General features: G+C 40.5%; 1 protein-coding gene and 1 pseudogene across 2 annotated transcripts; both read right to left on the bottom strand.

Annotated features, from left to right (window-relative positions):
- Positions 1–262: 262 nt before the first annotated feature.
- Positions 263–5,314, bottom strand: LOC146508130 (ferroportin). The gene is given in 15 exon segments (XM_085177954.1): positions 263–1,235; positions 1,696–1,927; positions 1,930–2,218; positions 2,220–2,256; positions 2,259–2,370; positions 2,762–2,766; positions 2,981–3,235; positions 3,397–3,523; positions 3,717–3,832; positions 4,153–4,312; positions 4,469–4,515; positions 4,518–4,535; positions 4,629–4,734; positions 4,998–5,094; positions 5,277–5,314. Coding segments are annotated over 13 exon segments (1,761 nt in total). The 5' UTR covers positions 4,732–4,734; positions 4,998–5,094; positions 5,277–5,314; the 3' UTR covers positions 263–975.
- A 966-nt stretch (positions 5,315–6,280) lies between these two features.
- On the bottom strand, positions 6,281–12,856 carry LOC146508129 (sodium-dependent neutral amino acid transporter B(0)AT3-like; annotated as a pseudogene). Its single transcript, XR_014876928.1, has 10 exons — positions 9,728–12,856; positions 9,015–9,165; positions 8,591–8,881; positions 8,222–8,332; positions 7,845–8,143; positions 7,545–7,701; positions 7,264–7,469; positions 6,816–6,975; positions 6,556–6,718; positions 6,281–6,473 (listed from the first exon to the last, which is right to left on the bottom strand). The product of XR_014876928.1 is annotated as a sodium-dependent neutral amino acid transporter B(0)AT3-like (transcript).
- Positions 12,857–13,275: the final 419 nt, after the last annotated feature.

Below are 13,275 nucleotides of genomic sequence, written 5' to 3'. Positions count from 1 at the left end.
AAACATGTCCCAAATGAAGATTGGTGGTTTTGGATTTCTATAAAACTATTAATATCACTCTTTATATGAGATGACAAGAAAGTATGTTTTTATTTTAATTTTTCTAAATACACAAGCAATTAGAATAAAATATTTTTGTGTGTGTTTGTGTTGTAATTCACAATCCAGGATTTCATGCATGAAAGAAAGGCAATGTTTGCTTGATTCATCCACAGAGAAACAAACCAGGGGAAGAAACACTTGTCCTTTCACCTTTGTCCAATAAAAAGGGCGGGAGGGGGTGGGGGGTGTTGCCCTTTCAGGGTTTTTTTTCTTTCCTTTTAATTTAAACAATCTTTCAAACAATCTCACATCAAGTTCCCTTATCTTCCTTTTTGGACATCCTGGAATATTTCCAAGTGGACGGATCAGTAACATCAATGCCACTTGAAAATGTACAGCTTTGTCTTGTCTTTATTTTCATGTGGTCACGTTCAGGATTTTTTTCACAGCAGCAGAATCTGTACTGAGGTGATGGTTAGATTCATCTCTCTGTCCCCTTCACCCTTACCATCCAAAAAGCTATGAAGTTAACCGTCTTGTTTGAAAGTCTTGCAGTATACAAGTATTCTGCACGGTTGGCAAAAACATTTGTTGGTGCCTTAAGTCGTAACCTTTGTGTCCTCTTTGGACATTTCCCCTGGAGGCAGTGTTTATGGTAGCCACTTCGACTTATGTACATAAAGCGAGAGCTCGTCTCCCACTCTACTTCACCTGAGTTTTCGTTTGCTGCCATGGCACATGGCCCTGCAGTGTGAAAGCAGCTGAGGTGGGATTGGCACTTGCTGTGTTGTGCTGAAATGAATGGCTGAGTTAGAAACAGTTGGAGTGTTGCAATTAGTTTGCTGAAGGATCAGGAGGGAGACATTCATTTCACTGGTGCAGAGTGGATTCAGTGCTAGTGAGCATCTCATGCCTGGATGTGTAAGCTGCTCCTTATGTGTCGAGGCGGCGTTTTCTCTTGGCTTTATGTGCATACAGGAAGTACATAGTGTGCCCCGTGGTGATGAAGAACACAGAAATTATAACTAGGATGCCAAAGTGTTGTGGCTGCGGAGCAGAGATCACCATAATGAAGTGAAGCAGGTCCATCAGGTAATTCATGGAGCTCTGCACCCCGTTAACCACTCCTCTCTCTGATTCACAGATGTTCTCCTGCAGAAGCTGAGTCACAGTCAGGTCAAAGGACCAGAGACCTGAAACAACAGTAATAGATGAACTGACCTTTATAACAGATGGGCACTGATTCAGCTGCAAGTAAATTTCATTTGACCAGATTAAAAATTGTACTTGTATAACAAAATTACCCAGAAAAGTCACATTTTGGGCAGATTTATGTATTTTTTGACATATATTTCATACTCTACACCAATATTTAAACGCTATGCATCAATAGAAATAAATATCCAAAAACCTTGTATGTAATGAGAAATACATTTTAGAGTTTACAATAGTGCTCTCTGGTGGACTGACTAGGTAATTTTTATTTTTTTGTTAAATTCCCTCAAAAAGATAATTATCATTATATATCAGTATATTCAAAATAAGTTATTACTGGAATATCTGCCGTGTGCCCACATGAGATGGGCATTAAAAATGTACTTGTATATAAGTTTTCCTCTGCACTGAATAAGCTCTGAATTTGTGTCTACTCACCAATGCGCGCTGTAATGACACCCAAGAACAGCAGAATAATGGAGATGTAAGATTCTGGAGCTGTGCCGGAGGGAACATTGTCAAAAAGCACCGTGTTGTTGGTCCAGTGGATAGAAGAGCGGTCGGGCAGAAGTGGCTGATTGCTGCCTCCATCATAGGGTATGTGTGTTTTTTGCCTTTGGCCTGTCATCCCACCAAGCGCTGTAGAGGAATTGGAAGTAATGTCTGGGCATCAGCAAGCTGAAGATCCATGGGGCTGCCAGGGGCAAACACAGAGCACACGCACAGCAGCAAGCAGCCCAGGTGGAGGCAGCTTGAGATGATGCCTGTGTTGACCAGGCCATAGGCCTTCCTGAGCCTGGTGAACATTATAGTGCCCATCAAGCCTGTGATAGCTGACACGCCCATCAGCAGACTAAGAAGAGATCCGCTTATCCCCTGAGTATAGGCATAGCCAGTGGTGATGCAGTCAAACCCAAGCACTGTGGTGTAAAGGAAAGCCAGACCATTCCTGCGAGGAAACAGGCTGACGATAGTAGGCCATCCAGCCATCTTTACAGTGCTCACCAGCCAGCGGAACCTCCGAAAACACAGCGGCAAATCGGTGATTTCCTTCAGGTGCAAGCTTGAGTTGCAGTTGCCCTCTGTCAGAGCCTGAGGTCGTGCAACATTGCCCTTCTCCTTATTGAAAAAACAAGAATGGCATCCATCACTCGAGTTCATTAATTCTAAAGGCCTAATCCTCACTAGCTTTTCTGCATCCTCTCTATGCCATGTCAAGTTAGCCTTCATCATTTGTCAAACGCAATTCATCTATGCTAATGTGTGTGAGTACAAACAGAAATCTTTACCGTGTGGACCCTTGCATTTGGATGCTGTACACAAACTCAAAACTGTTTTAAGATAATGTATGTCAAAAAGCTTTAGTGCTGGATCTTTTTTTTTTTTCGGGAAGAGGCAGCTCCCATGAAGATATGATTCCTCATCTTGATATTTTGAAAACAAACATAAATAACTGAGAAACGGAGGCACACTGTAGTACTGTCTTCTCATTCACAGTGTAAACCTGCCCTAAAGCACCTAAACACTTTTTTTTAATCCCACACTAGAGAAATTCACTTTATTCTCCCTTTTGACGCTAATGGGGATGTAAGGGCTGTTTTTAGACACCCCAAATCTTTTGCAAAAGTAGTTTTTCTTCTATTAGAAAGAATACAGGTTTAAGGCACTGCTAGATTGGATTCCCTTTTTGATCTATGAAAAAGACCCAATGAACAGTTCATACCTTGTAACCTTTTCCTCTCTATCCTCTGGAGATATGCTTGATCCACTGCAACCGATGGTGGTTTGGCTGACAGAGCAGGGACGATGCGATAAACCCGTGACAAGAAGAAGAACTCCACAATTAGAGCACCAAGGTTCCAGCCCAGGATGAATCCACAGCCAACTACGTTGGAGGCAAGGGTCATGACCTGTCCCACTGCTAGTGGGGCCAGGATGTTAGTCACCTGATCTATCCGCCTCATGGTTGCATTCATTCCTTTTGTTAGGAACAAACACAGAGGTTAATGTGTGTCCAGCATCGGAAGCTAAGCAGTAGTCAGTCAATATCTGATCTTTTCTATAGTTTGAGGATCTATCTTCCGCAGACAAGCCTCAAATACAAACCAGTATATTCATTAACAGACTGAATGTCCTCACCCGCTAGGTGACCTCGGTTGTAGCCTGTGATGACCACAATCCAGTCCCTCTGAATGGCAATGGTCAGTGCTGTGCTTGCAAGGTTTGCCACATCTGCCAGGACGATCACCACCGTATAACAAACCACCTTGTGTGAGTTTTGTGATGCAAACATGTTACTATGACAGCACAGAGTAGCCACAAGCTCAGAGGCAGAGACAACAGGGACACGAGACAGAGGGGACAACAACAGCAATGACTTCTCTGTGTAGTACTCATATCAAGTATATATAACCGAAACACAGCGATTGTGTTGTAGCAAGTATGTAGTGTCTACTCACAGTAAGCCATCCATCCCAGATCTGTTCAATCCTTTGCTTGTATGAGAACACCAACATGAGCACAATGCTACATATTGTCACCGAGATGTTCTGAACGAAAAGAGATGCATGTGCAACTAAAATAGAAGATGGAAAAAAAGAATTTCAAATATACATTTTTTTTTTTATGGGGGTTGTAAAAAACGAATGCTAGTCATAACAGATACGAGTTAGTGGCTATGAACCTTGTGCCAGGAGTCCTGGTGGTTGAGTCTAGCTATCAAATCAGGGAGAGGTTTACACTTGAGACATCTGGCGAATAGCAATTCACCTCCTAGTGGGATAGGAAACCAGCAAATTTCCTGGCCCAAGATTGAAATCCACTGAGCTCTTATCACTGTACCTCGCTATATTACATGTTAGAATTTTCATATGGGTATGAGATTGCTGTGCATACCTTTATTCCTAGGATTGCGATCAACCCAGTCTCCAATCAAAGCCCCAAACATGAGAACTGACCCAGCCACCACCAATCCAAACACCGCAGTCAACAGCAAGTTACGGCCGTACAGTTCAATCAGGAACACAGAGATTGCGAAGTGCCACATGCGGTCGCCCTGTTTGACACATGAGAAAAGTCATCATCGTGTGTTGTGTTGCAATATTGTTGTCAGTGTGCTGTGACACAGTGTAAAGAGACTACCTTGCAGTCCTTTAAGTTGCGAAGTCTTACCTATTGCCCCACGAATGTTTCTTCAGGAAATGATTCTTACCCACATTGATAATGCTCCACTGACATAGATGAGAAACTTGGGACCCTGAGGTAGATAAGAGCTGAACCTTAAAAGGAAATACATCAAATCAAATAAGCAGATATTCCATTGGCTACAAAGACACTGCACAAATTCTAATTGGATTTTAATTCGAGTTCACCTGGTATACGCGTAGCTTTTTCAGCTCTTGCATCCCGGATGTTGTCAGACTCGAACTCAACCACAACCCCACCACACTGGGAGGCATCTGCCCGCTGCGACATGTCCTAGTGAAGTGTTATCGAACTTGTCACACCATTCTGCTGTTGCTGATAGCACAGTGTGTCGTATACATGATAATAGTAATATTTAGATGATCACAAAATACAGCTGATTTGTTTATCCTAAAAGGTCGCTTTCCTCTTGACGACTACAAAATCCTCGCTTGGACGATTACTGTTTATTTACTTAGTGACAAGTCTAGAACAGCACAGAAATGAATATGTCACATTTTGTAAGCAGCTGGTCAAACACTGCATTTTTTTCTTACCTTTAACTTACTTCAACAGCAGTTGAAACGGCACGTCCTTTTGAACTCAGTAAACTTCTGTAGTTAGTCACATCAGGTTTCTTTTTTTCCCCCAAAACTAAAAGAGCCATAAATAATGACCAACATTGGTAGTGTCAGATTGTGAAGCAGAGAAGAAAGTAAGTAATTGTACACGGCAATAATTAAAATTAAAATAGAATTATTATGTTACCTTGCATAGCTCTATCCATACAGACATAAAGCAGCAATAATCAAAGGTTAATGGAGCTCAGTTGCTACCTTTTGTTTTCTCGTTGCAGTCAATCCTTGCTGTTGTTCCTCGACGATGAGTCTTGTGCCATGTATCCTACATTGGGATGCTAGTCTTTCCTGAGAGCTGGAATTCAAACTGTAGTAGTTTGAAAGGCTTAATAACATCAGGGTGTTCAAGTGCACCATTGTATGAAAGTGCCAGAAAAGCAGAACAGGCAGGGAGGCAACAAAGGCAGCCAGCATATTCCAAAGCACGTGACGCTGGAGGGACAATATCACCGTCCACCCACACCACAAAAAGGTAACTGCGTGTAACTCAAAACACACACACACGCACGCACACATGAACATGACTAGTGAGCACATGCATGTACCGCTACTCTCATACAGTCACATGCACTGTTGACATGCAGCATACCTAAAGGACACATCATGCAACACTACATCACTCTTTACATGTGCATGTAACCAAGAGTAGAAAGAAGATTATCATGTAGCAAAAGTTGGGTTGGGCAAATGTGAATGAAATCACAAAATCAGCTCATGTGCATATGTACATTATAACTGAAAATTATTTATTTTATTAATATATGTGCTGATCACAAACTACACATGTTACAGTATCCATCATGCTCCATTTGTTCCTATCCAAACATCAGCACAGGAAATTAACTGTCATCTTCCTTTAATTGAATAATAACACAAACATGAGAGTCAGTTCCAGCCCTTGGTGATCTGTATTCACAGAGATATTGTCATGCATTGAATTGATCAGGCTGCATCTCTGTCTCTGGTACAAATGATGCATTTAGGTTAAAATTTTCAATATGTTAAGGATGTTAAGGATATTATTAGGTGTAATAAGCATGCAAAACCATACCTTAAAAAAGATGGGAAAATGTAAAAATAAGAAGTGGAATCATTTTGCTTGCCTTTTTGTTTTTCAAATGAACATACAAAGTTAATAATGAGTGGCAGGGGTTAATTGTAATCCTGACCACCAATCAAATAACATAGGTCAAGATATCTATTTACAATTCCCCATGATAATACTCATTTGCATATGGATTTTGATTGTCTGTTCATGGTGTAATTCTTCAGGAAGCACATGAATTTATAGAAAGCCACAAGGGGAATGGAGACTACAGGAAGGATCAATAAGAGCACACAGATAGCAAAAACCCATTCAGGATAGTGCAGGACATCAGCAAGGGGGAAGTGAACCTGCGGGGGTGATGCAGTGGAAAGTCAGTCTTTGTTCCAAATTTAATGAAGTGTCATAATGGTACATTAAAAAAAATCTTACATAATCTGGGTTTCATGCATTGTATGTTGGTTGTTTCTCAGCCTCGATCACAACATAAGGCACAAAAACCACCAGAAGCATGAACGGGCTGATAAAGCGCCACATTGCCTGCCAGTAAATGTTAGGTCTCCGCCCTGTCATCCATTCAATGTCGTCATTAAACCTGTGGGCAAATGGAATCATTTGTAACATTTGTCCTTTTAAAAACACAACTTTAACATAAGTATAATCATGACATAAATTGACAATGATAATATCACCTGTTTATTCCAAAGATGAAAGCCACAGCGATGATCTCAAAGAAAGCTATGATGAGTAGTGGCACGGATCCTACATAGCTGTTAAAAATTTCCAGCCAGTAGTTTCCAGAGCCCAAAGTGAAGATTAGGGCCACAGCAAAGGAGATGAGACACATTAACCCTGTAAGCAAAATATCAGACATCATAAGACATGTGACTATAAACTAAAATCACTAATATAAACACCTTCAGAGAGAACATAAAGGTTTCTTGCAAAAGTAATGCATGTGTTTTGAAATACCAGGTGGGATTTAGTCATAGTCACAATTCTATGTAGAAAGTAATAGATATCTTGCACCTAACTTTATCATCTTTATTTTTGTTTTAATAATATAACTCAATACAAACCAGTTTTCTTAGCGCCGTCAGTGAAAATGCAACGTTAAGCTCTTCAGTCGTTTTGGTATACCTGTGAAAGCTTCCTTAGGAATCCAGGGTGGAACTATGTGTAAATCCAGCAGAGGAGTAAGGACGCCCTCTAGATTTCCAAACATGGAGGACAGGCCGAGACAGAAGAGCATAACAAAAAAAGAGGACCGCCCACACCTGCAAGGCCGACATTTCAATCACTGCCTCAGTAAACAAAATAAATGCCAGTCGAGTTCCTGAAGCGCTCTAAGAGTGGGAAATGATATATGATCACAAATACATAAATGCTAATTATTTTTTATATGAGTAGATGTGCTACACCTCTTCGAGGAAGGTCTGTAGATTGCAAGCTTTGAGATTGAGACTTTTAACTTCCAAGGGATCGGTCTTATTGAGATAGTTTAACCACTCGCCATAGTTTTCAAGAGTTATGTTGCCAACCCCGATGTTAAATGCATTTGTCAGGGTTAATATGTTCCTGATATCAGCAAAAAACAAACAAACAAACAAAAACACTCTTAGTATTAAAAGCATTAATATTACATCAGAAACGTTTGCTTTAATATTGTATCTATGTAATGTTAAAGCTTAAGTTTCACATCATTTTTTTATTTAACTTACCAGTTTTGGCAGTTGTTTCAATTTGCCTTAAAGCCAAGAATGGCAAAAATAGGAACTGATGCATATATTGATGTAAAACTGTTCACACATCCAACAATAAGGGCATCTTTCTCACAGTTATTCCTGCAAAAATAAAACAAAACAATGTATTGATCAGTATAATGTATGGCTTTAAAAAAAAACTTTTGAGGAGGATTATAACTGGAAAAAGCAATAAGTCCCCCAAAGGCCAAAGACAAGGAGAAGAAGATCTGGGTGGCAGCATCCAGCCAAACTTTAGGATTTTTCAAGGTTTCCCACTGTGATAAACATTAGTTAGATATCAGATTTATCACATGAAATTATGTTGGTAAGGGGAAAAAAAGTAATAGACTTACATTTGGAGTGAAAAGATATATCAAGCCATCACTTGTTCCAGGGAGAGTCAAGGCTCTGATCAAGAAGATGGTCAAGACAAGATATGGAAAAGTGGCTGTGGCATAAATAGCCTGTTGGGGAAAAGTTTGGATGAACTCTTTTCATCAGTGTATCGTCAAAAGAGGTCTTTTAGGTATTGTTACTTTTATAGGTAATAAAGAAAAATAAATGTTTAGTCTTCTGCTTATCCATCACAGTTACTGCCTTTAATGCAGCTAGTAGAAGTTGAATTTTGACCTTTATTCCAATTTACGGAAGTTTGATCGAAAAATATTTCAAATGCACGATTAAGTGAAAGTAACATGCTGCACATATGCAACACAACTAACTTACTCAACCAACTGAATGGATGCCACAAACTGCAGTACAGTGAATATGCATGAAGACCAAGAAAAACAATGTAGTGGCTATTGAAGGCAATCACTAATGTTAATCATATTAATCAACATATTCATCTATAATATCGTGATGTCAATATTACCAGTATGATTCAGGTTTACTGGGCAGTCCCTCCAGGAAAGTGGACTCTGAAAGGAATGGAAGAAGTATCACAGGATCCAGGCCAAGATCATGTTGTAGAACAGTCCAACCAGGAAGGACACCAGCATCGAAGCCAACGCCTGTTTTTAAAATTCACCATTAAAAGTTAATAGAAATTAACATAAATTATAGAGTGGTGTTAAGTATGACACAAGTTTGCTCATTTTTTGCAGTTTTCGAACGTCTGGTATACGACCATTTCACATACCAGACATTCTCACCTACACCTCCCGGATATGGGGAGATTGAACACTCCACACTCCAACGCTTCCTATGCGTAGCCGCTGTCCAATGGCCAGTTCCATGTGCAGCAGGGGAAGTCCCTCAAACACCAAGGCAATGACATAAGGAATCAGAAATGCACCTGTAATTGATAAGTGGCAAAATCGCTGTAAGTAGTGAAAACTACAAACTTGCATTTTTTCAGTAGGAAGTAAAAAGAAAATAAAAAGTAAGGTTGGTTTGATGGTTGAAGGACATTTAGTTTTTGACATTTTGTTATCAGCAGGCAGACCTTTATCATGCTCATCTGCACCAACTAACAGATCTTAACACCAGAGTTTAGATTATAGTGAGATTTATGTAACATTAAAATTTACCGTCATGTTGAAACAAAATGTCTTCAGAAACTTTAATCATTCTTTTCTGGAAATTTAGATCATGAAATTTATTTTAATATATCATCACTGCAACCAAGTCTTTGTGTGTATTCAATTGTTAACGCAGTGAGAGCATATGAAATAAGACCCACGTGGAAGCTGAAACCAGAAACCTGTCAGCATTAATTATTTTTAATACATGCATTGTTACTTTATTAAAAATATTGTGTAAAATAAGTGTAAAAGTAGTAACATTTAAGAGCATCTATTATCTATTTTTTTTGTTTAATGTCAACATTAAATGACACTGTGTAACAGAGTTCTTACCTCCACCATAGGTCTGACACAGATATGGGACTCTCCATACATTACCAAGCCCAACAGCAAATCCTATGCAGGTTAGCACATATTGAATTTTATTGTCCCATTTTGGCCTTTGAGTGATCTCTTTCTGCTCATCACTTTCAGCTTCCATGTCGAACATTTGCTCCTTGTTATTTTGGTGTATTTCTAAGGTAAGCACAAATCCTCACATGTAACTCATCTCTCTGTTAGGTCTGATGAAGAGAAGGCGAGAACGCGGTGACTTTATCAGCTTCTAATTTCTTATTGACTGTTAAAGCTATGGGAACAGTGCGGCTTGTTTGATAAAAGTGTTAAATGACATGATAAGATGCTGATAACAGAAGCAATGACAGTTGACTGAGCACGAATACCATAAGGAACCCATGAAATAAAACTGTGATAGTGAGTTTTCAGTTTGTTACATGATACAGTTTATAAGATGGTTATTTCATCATCATCATCATCATCAACTTTATTTATAAAGCACTTTAAAAACAACCACAGCTGACACAAAGTGCTGTACATTTGAACTGTAAAATAAAATTACATAAGATATAAGTAAAAACCAAATAAAATAAGAGTGAAATCATTAAATAACTACTTCAATTAAAAGAGAAACTAAGTCTCGCTGAGGTTAAAAGCCAAGGAATAAAAGTGGGTTTTAAGACGTGATTTAAAAGTGGACAGTGAAGGGGCCTCTCTAACGTGCATGGGCAAATTATTCCATAATTTTGGAGCCACAATAGAGAAGGCCCTGTCCCCTCTGAGCTTCCTCCTGGATCTCGGTACCTCCAGGAGCAGCTGGTCAGCTGACCTGAGAGACCGACAGGGTATGTGGGGATGAAGAAGCTCAGAGAGGTAAGGCGGGGCAAGACTATGAAGGCATTTAAAAACAAACATAAGAAGTTTAAAATTAACTCTAAAAGACACAGGCAGCCAGTGCAGAGAGGCGAGCACGGGGGTTATATGCTCTCTTTTTCGAGTTCCTGTTAGGAGTCGTGCAGCCGCATTTTGAACCAGCTGCAGACGTGAGAGCAATGACTGACTGACCCCCACATAAAGTGAGTTACAGTAGTCCAGGCGGGAAGAAATAAAAGCATGGATCACTGTTTCAAGATGCTGCCTCGAAAGAAAAGATTTTACTCTTGCCAGTCGCCTTAAATGATAAAAACTGGACTTCACCACTGCTCTGATTTGGTTGTCCAATTTAAAATCACTGTCCAACTTAAAACCAAGGTCAGTAACAACAGGTTTAAAATAGACTTCCAGGGATCCTAAAACAACAGAGGAGGACTCACAGGGACCACTGGGTCCAAACACCAACACTTCTGTTTTCTTTTCATTAAAATTTAAAAAGTTTAGAGCCAACCAAGCTTTAATTTCATCTAGACATGTCAAGAGAGGTTTTATGGAGATGCCATCCTTGTGTTTTAGTGGCAAATAAATTTGGCAGTCATCGGCATAACAATGAAATGAGATCCCATGCCTTCTAAGGATAGAACCCAGAGGCAATAGATACAGTGAAAAGAGCAGTGGCCCTAAAATTGAGCCCTGTGGGACGCCGCATGACAGAGGAGCAGAAGACGATTCGTAACCGAGAAGGCTGACAGAGAAAGTTCTATCTGACAAATAAGACCTAAACCAATTAAGTGCAGTTCCACCAATACCCACTACATCATGTAATCGAGAAATTAGAATATTGTGGTCTACGGTGTCAAAGGCAGCAGTTAGGTCAAGCAAGACAAGAACAACATGGTTACCAGAATCACATGCCAGAAGGATGTCATTAAAAACCCTTAATAATGCAGATTCTGTGCTGTGAAGGGTTTTAAAACCTGATTGAAAAACCTCAATCTGTTAATAATTTCAAGGACATACTGTCGTATACTAGGAAAAATTTCTTTAAAGAATTGTGGAGGGACAGGATCCCGTGGGGAACCTGTGGGCTTAATATGGCGAACCACATCCTCTAAAGTGGAGAGCGTCACAAGCTCAGACTGAATGAAAACAGCAGCGCAAGGGACAGAGACAGAGGGGTCAGATTCAGGAGCTGTGATAAGAGCCCTGGTGGTGACAACCTTTTCAATAAAAAAGTTCAGAAAATCATTGCAAATCTCAGGAGAAACTTCCAGACAGACATTCAATGGAGTATTAAGAACAGTGTCAATGGTCCTAAATAACACACGTGGGTTATGACAGTTGGAAGAAATAATATTTGCAAAATATTCCCTTTTTGCCTCTTTAACAGTGTTCTGGTAGCGATGCCAGCAGTCTTTGAGAATTTGAAATGATACATGCAGTTTATCCTTTTTCCATCTCCGTTCTGCTCGACGACATTCCCTCTTAACAGCACGACTGCTCTCATTAAACCAAGGCTCAGGTTTAGCCTTAGGCTGCCTGGTTTTTAAAGGAGCCACAGAGTCCATGATTTTTTGACAACAAGAATAAAACCAGGAATTTAGCTCTTCTGTATCAGAGGAAACAAAGTCAGAAGGGCCGCCGAGCTGATTAAAAGCAGCAGAAAACTGCGCGGCAGTGGCGGGGTTAATAACCCGACAGCACCGAGTAGCAGCGCCAGATTTAACTGCGGTATATGTCAAACCAACGTTGAATAACACAGGCATATGATCTGAGAGTGCACAGTCACAAATCTCCAAGTTAGTGACAGGCAGACCATATGACAGAACAAGGTCCAGTGTGTGTCCGTGCTCATGTGTAGGGCCAGGCACGGACTGTACCAGGCTAAAAGAGTCAATAAGGCTTAAAAAGTCCTTTACCAGTGGCTTATCAGGACAACATACATGTATATTAAAATCTCCAACAATAAGAATACTATCATAGTTGGGCATAATCCCAGCTAAAAAATCAGAAAAGTCGTTTATGAAGTTCTTATTGTATTTCGGGGGGCGATAGATGACAGCGCAGAAAATCGGGTTTGTATGACTCACCTCAAACGAGGTAAGCTCAAAGCTGGAGAACGAAGGCTGTAGAAAACACTGCTTACATTTAAAATCCTTTTTGTAAACAGTCACTGTGCCTCCACCTCTGCCTGACGTCCGTGGCGAGTTAAAATAGCAACAATCCGCAGGTAAAAGTTCAGATAGGGCACTGGACTCACCAACACTCAGCCACGTCTCAGTTACACACAGAAAATCCAGATCACGGGAACTGAAGAAGTCCCGAAGAATAAAAGTTTTGTTTAAAAGTGATCTGGCGTTCACCAGGCCAATCCTAGCGGGAGTTGGAGTTGGCGCTCGGGGTTCAGGAGGTCCAGAAACCCACCGCAGCGATCTCAGGTTCCGATAATGTTGACAGCGGAGGTTTAGCCTGGGAGGGCATGGGCAGCGAGGCCGAGGAGCATCATCATCAAAGCCGACCACAGGCACCAAACAGGCATCAACAGGATCCAGAAAACGCCGAGACGCAAACAGCCTTGGCAAGAATCCATGCACTGGTCGGAAAACAGCAGGATAATTCGTTAGGTAAACCTTTAGCTTCACCAGGCGACCGCTTCGTTTACCCCGGCGACG

This window comes from Neolamprologus multifasciatus, chromosome 11 (assembly GCF_963576455.1).
Source record: "Neolamprologus multifasciatus chromosome 11, fNeoMul1.2, whole genome shotgun sequence".
In the NCBI taxonomy this organism is placed as follows: domain Eukaryota; kingdom Metazoa; phylum Chordata; class Actinopteri; order Cichliformes; family Cichlidae; genus Neolamprologus; species Neolamprologus multifasciatus.
Note: the sequence above shows the minus strand (reverse complement) of the source record. Positions and strands in the feature narration are given on the sequence as shown.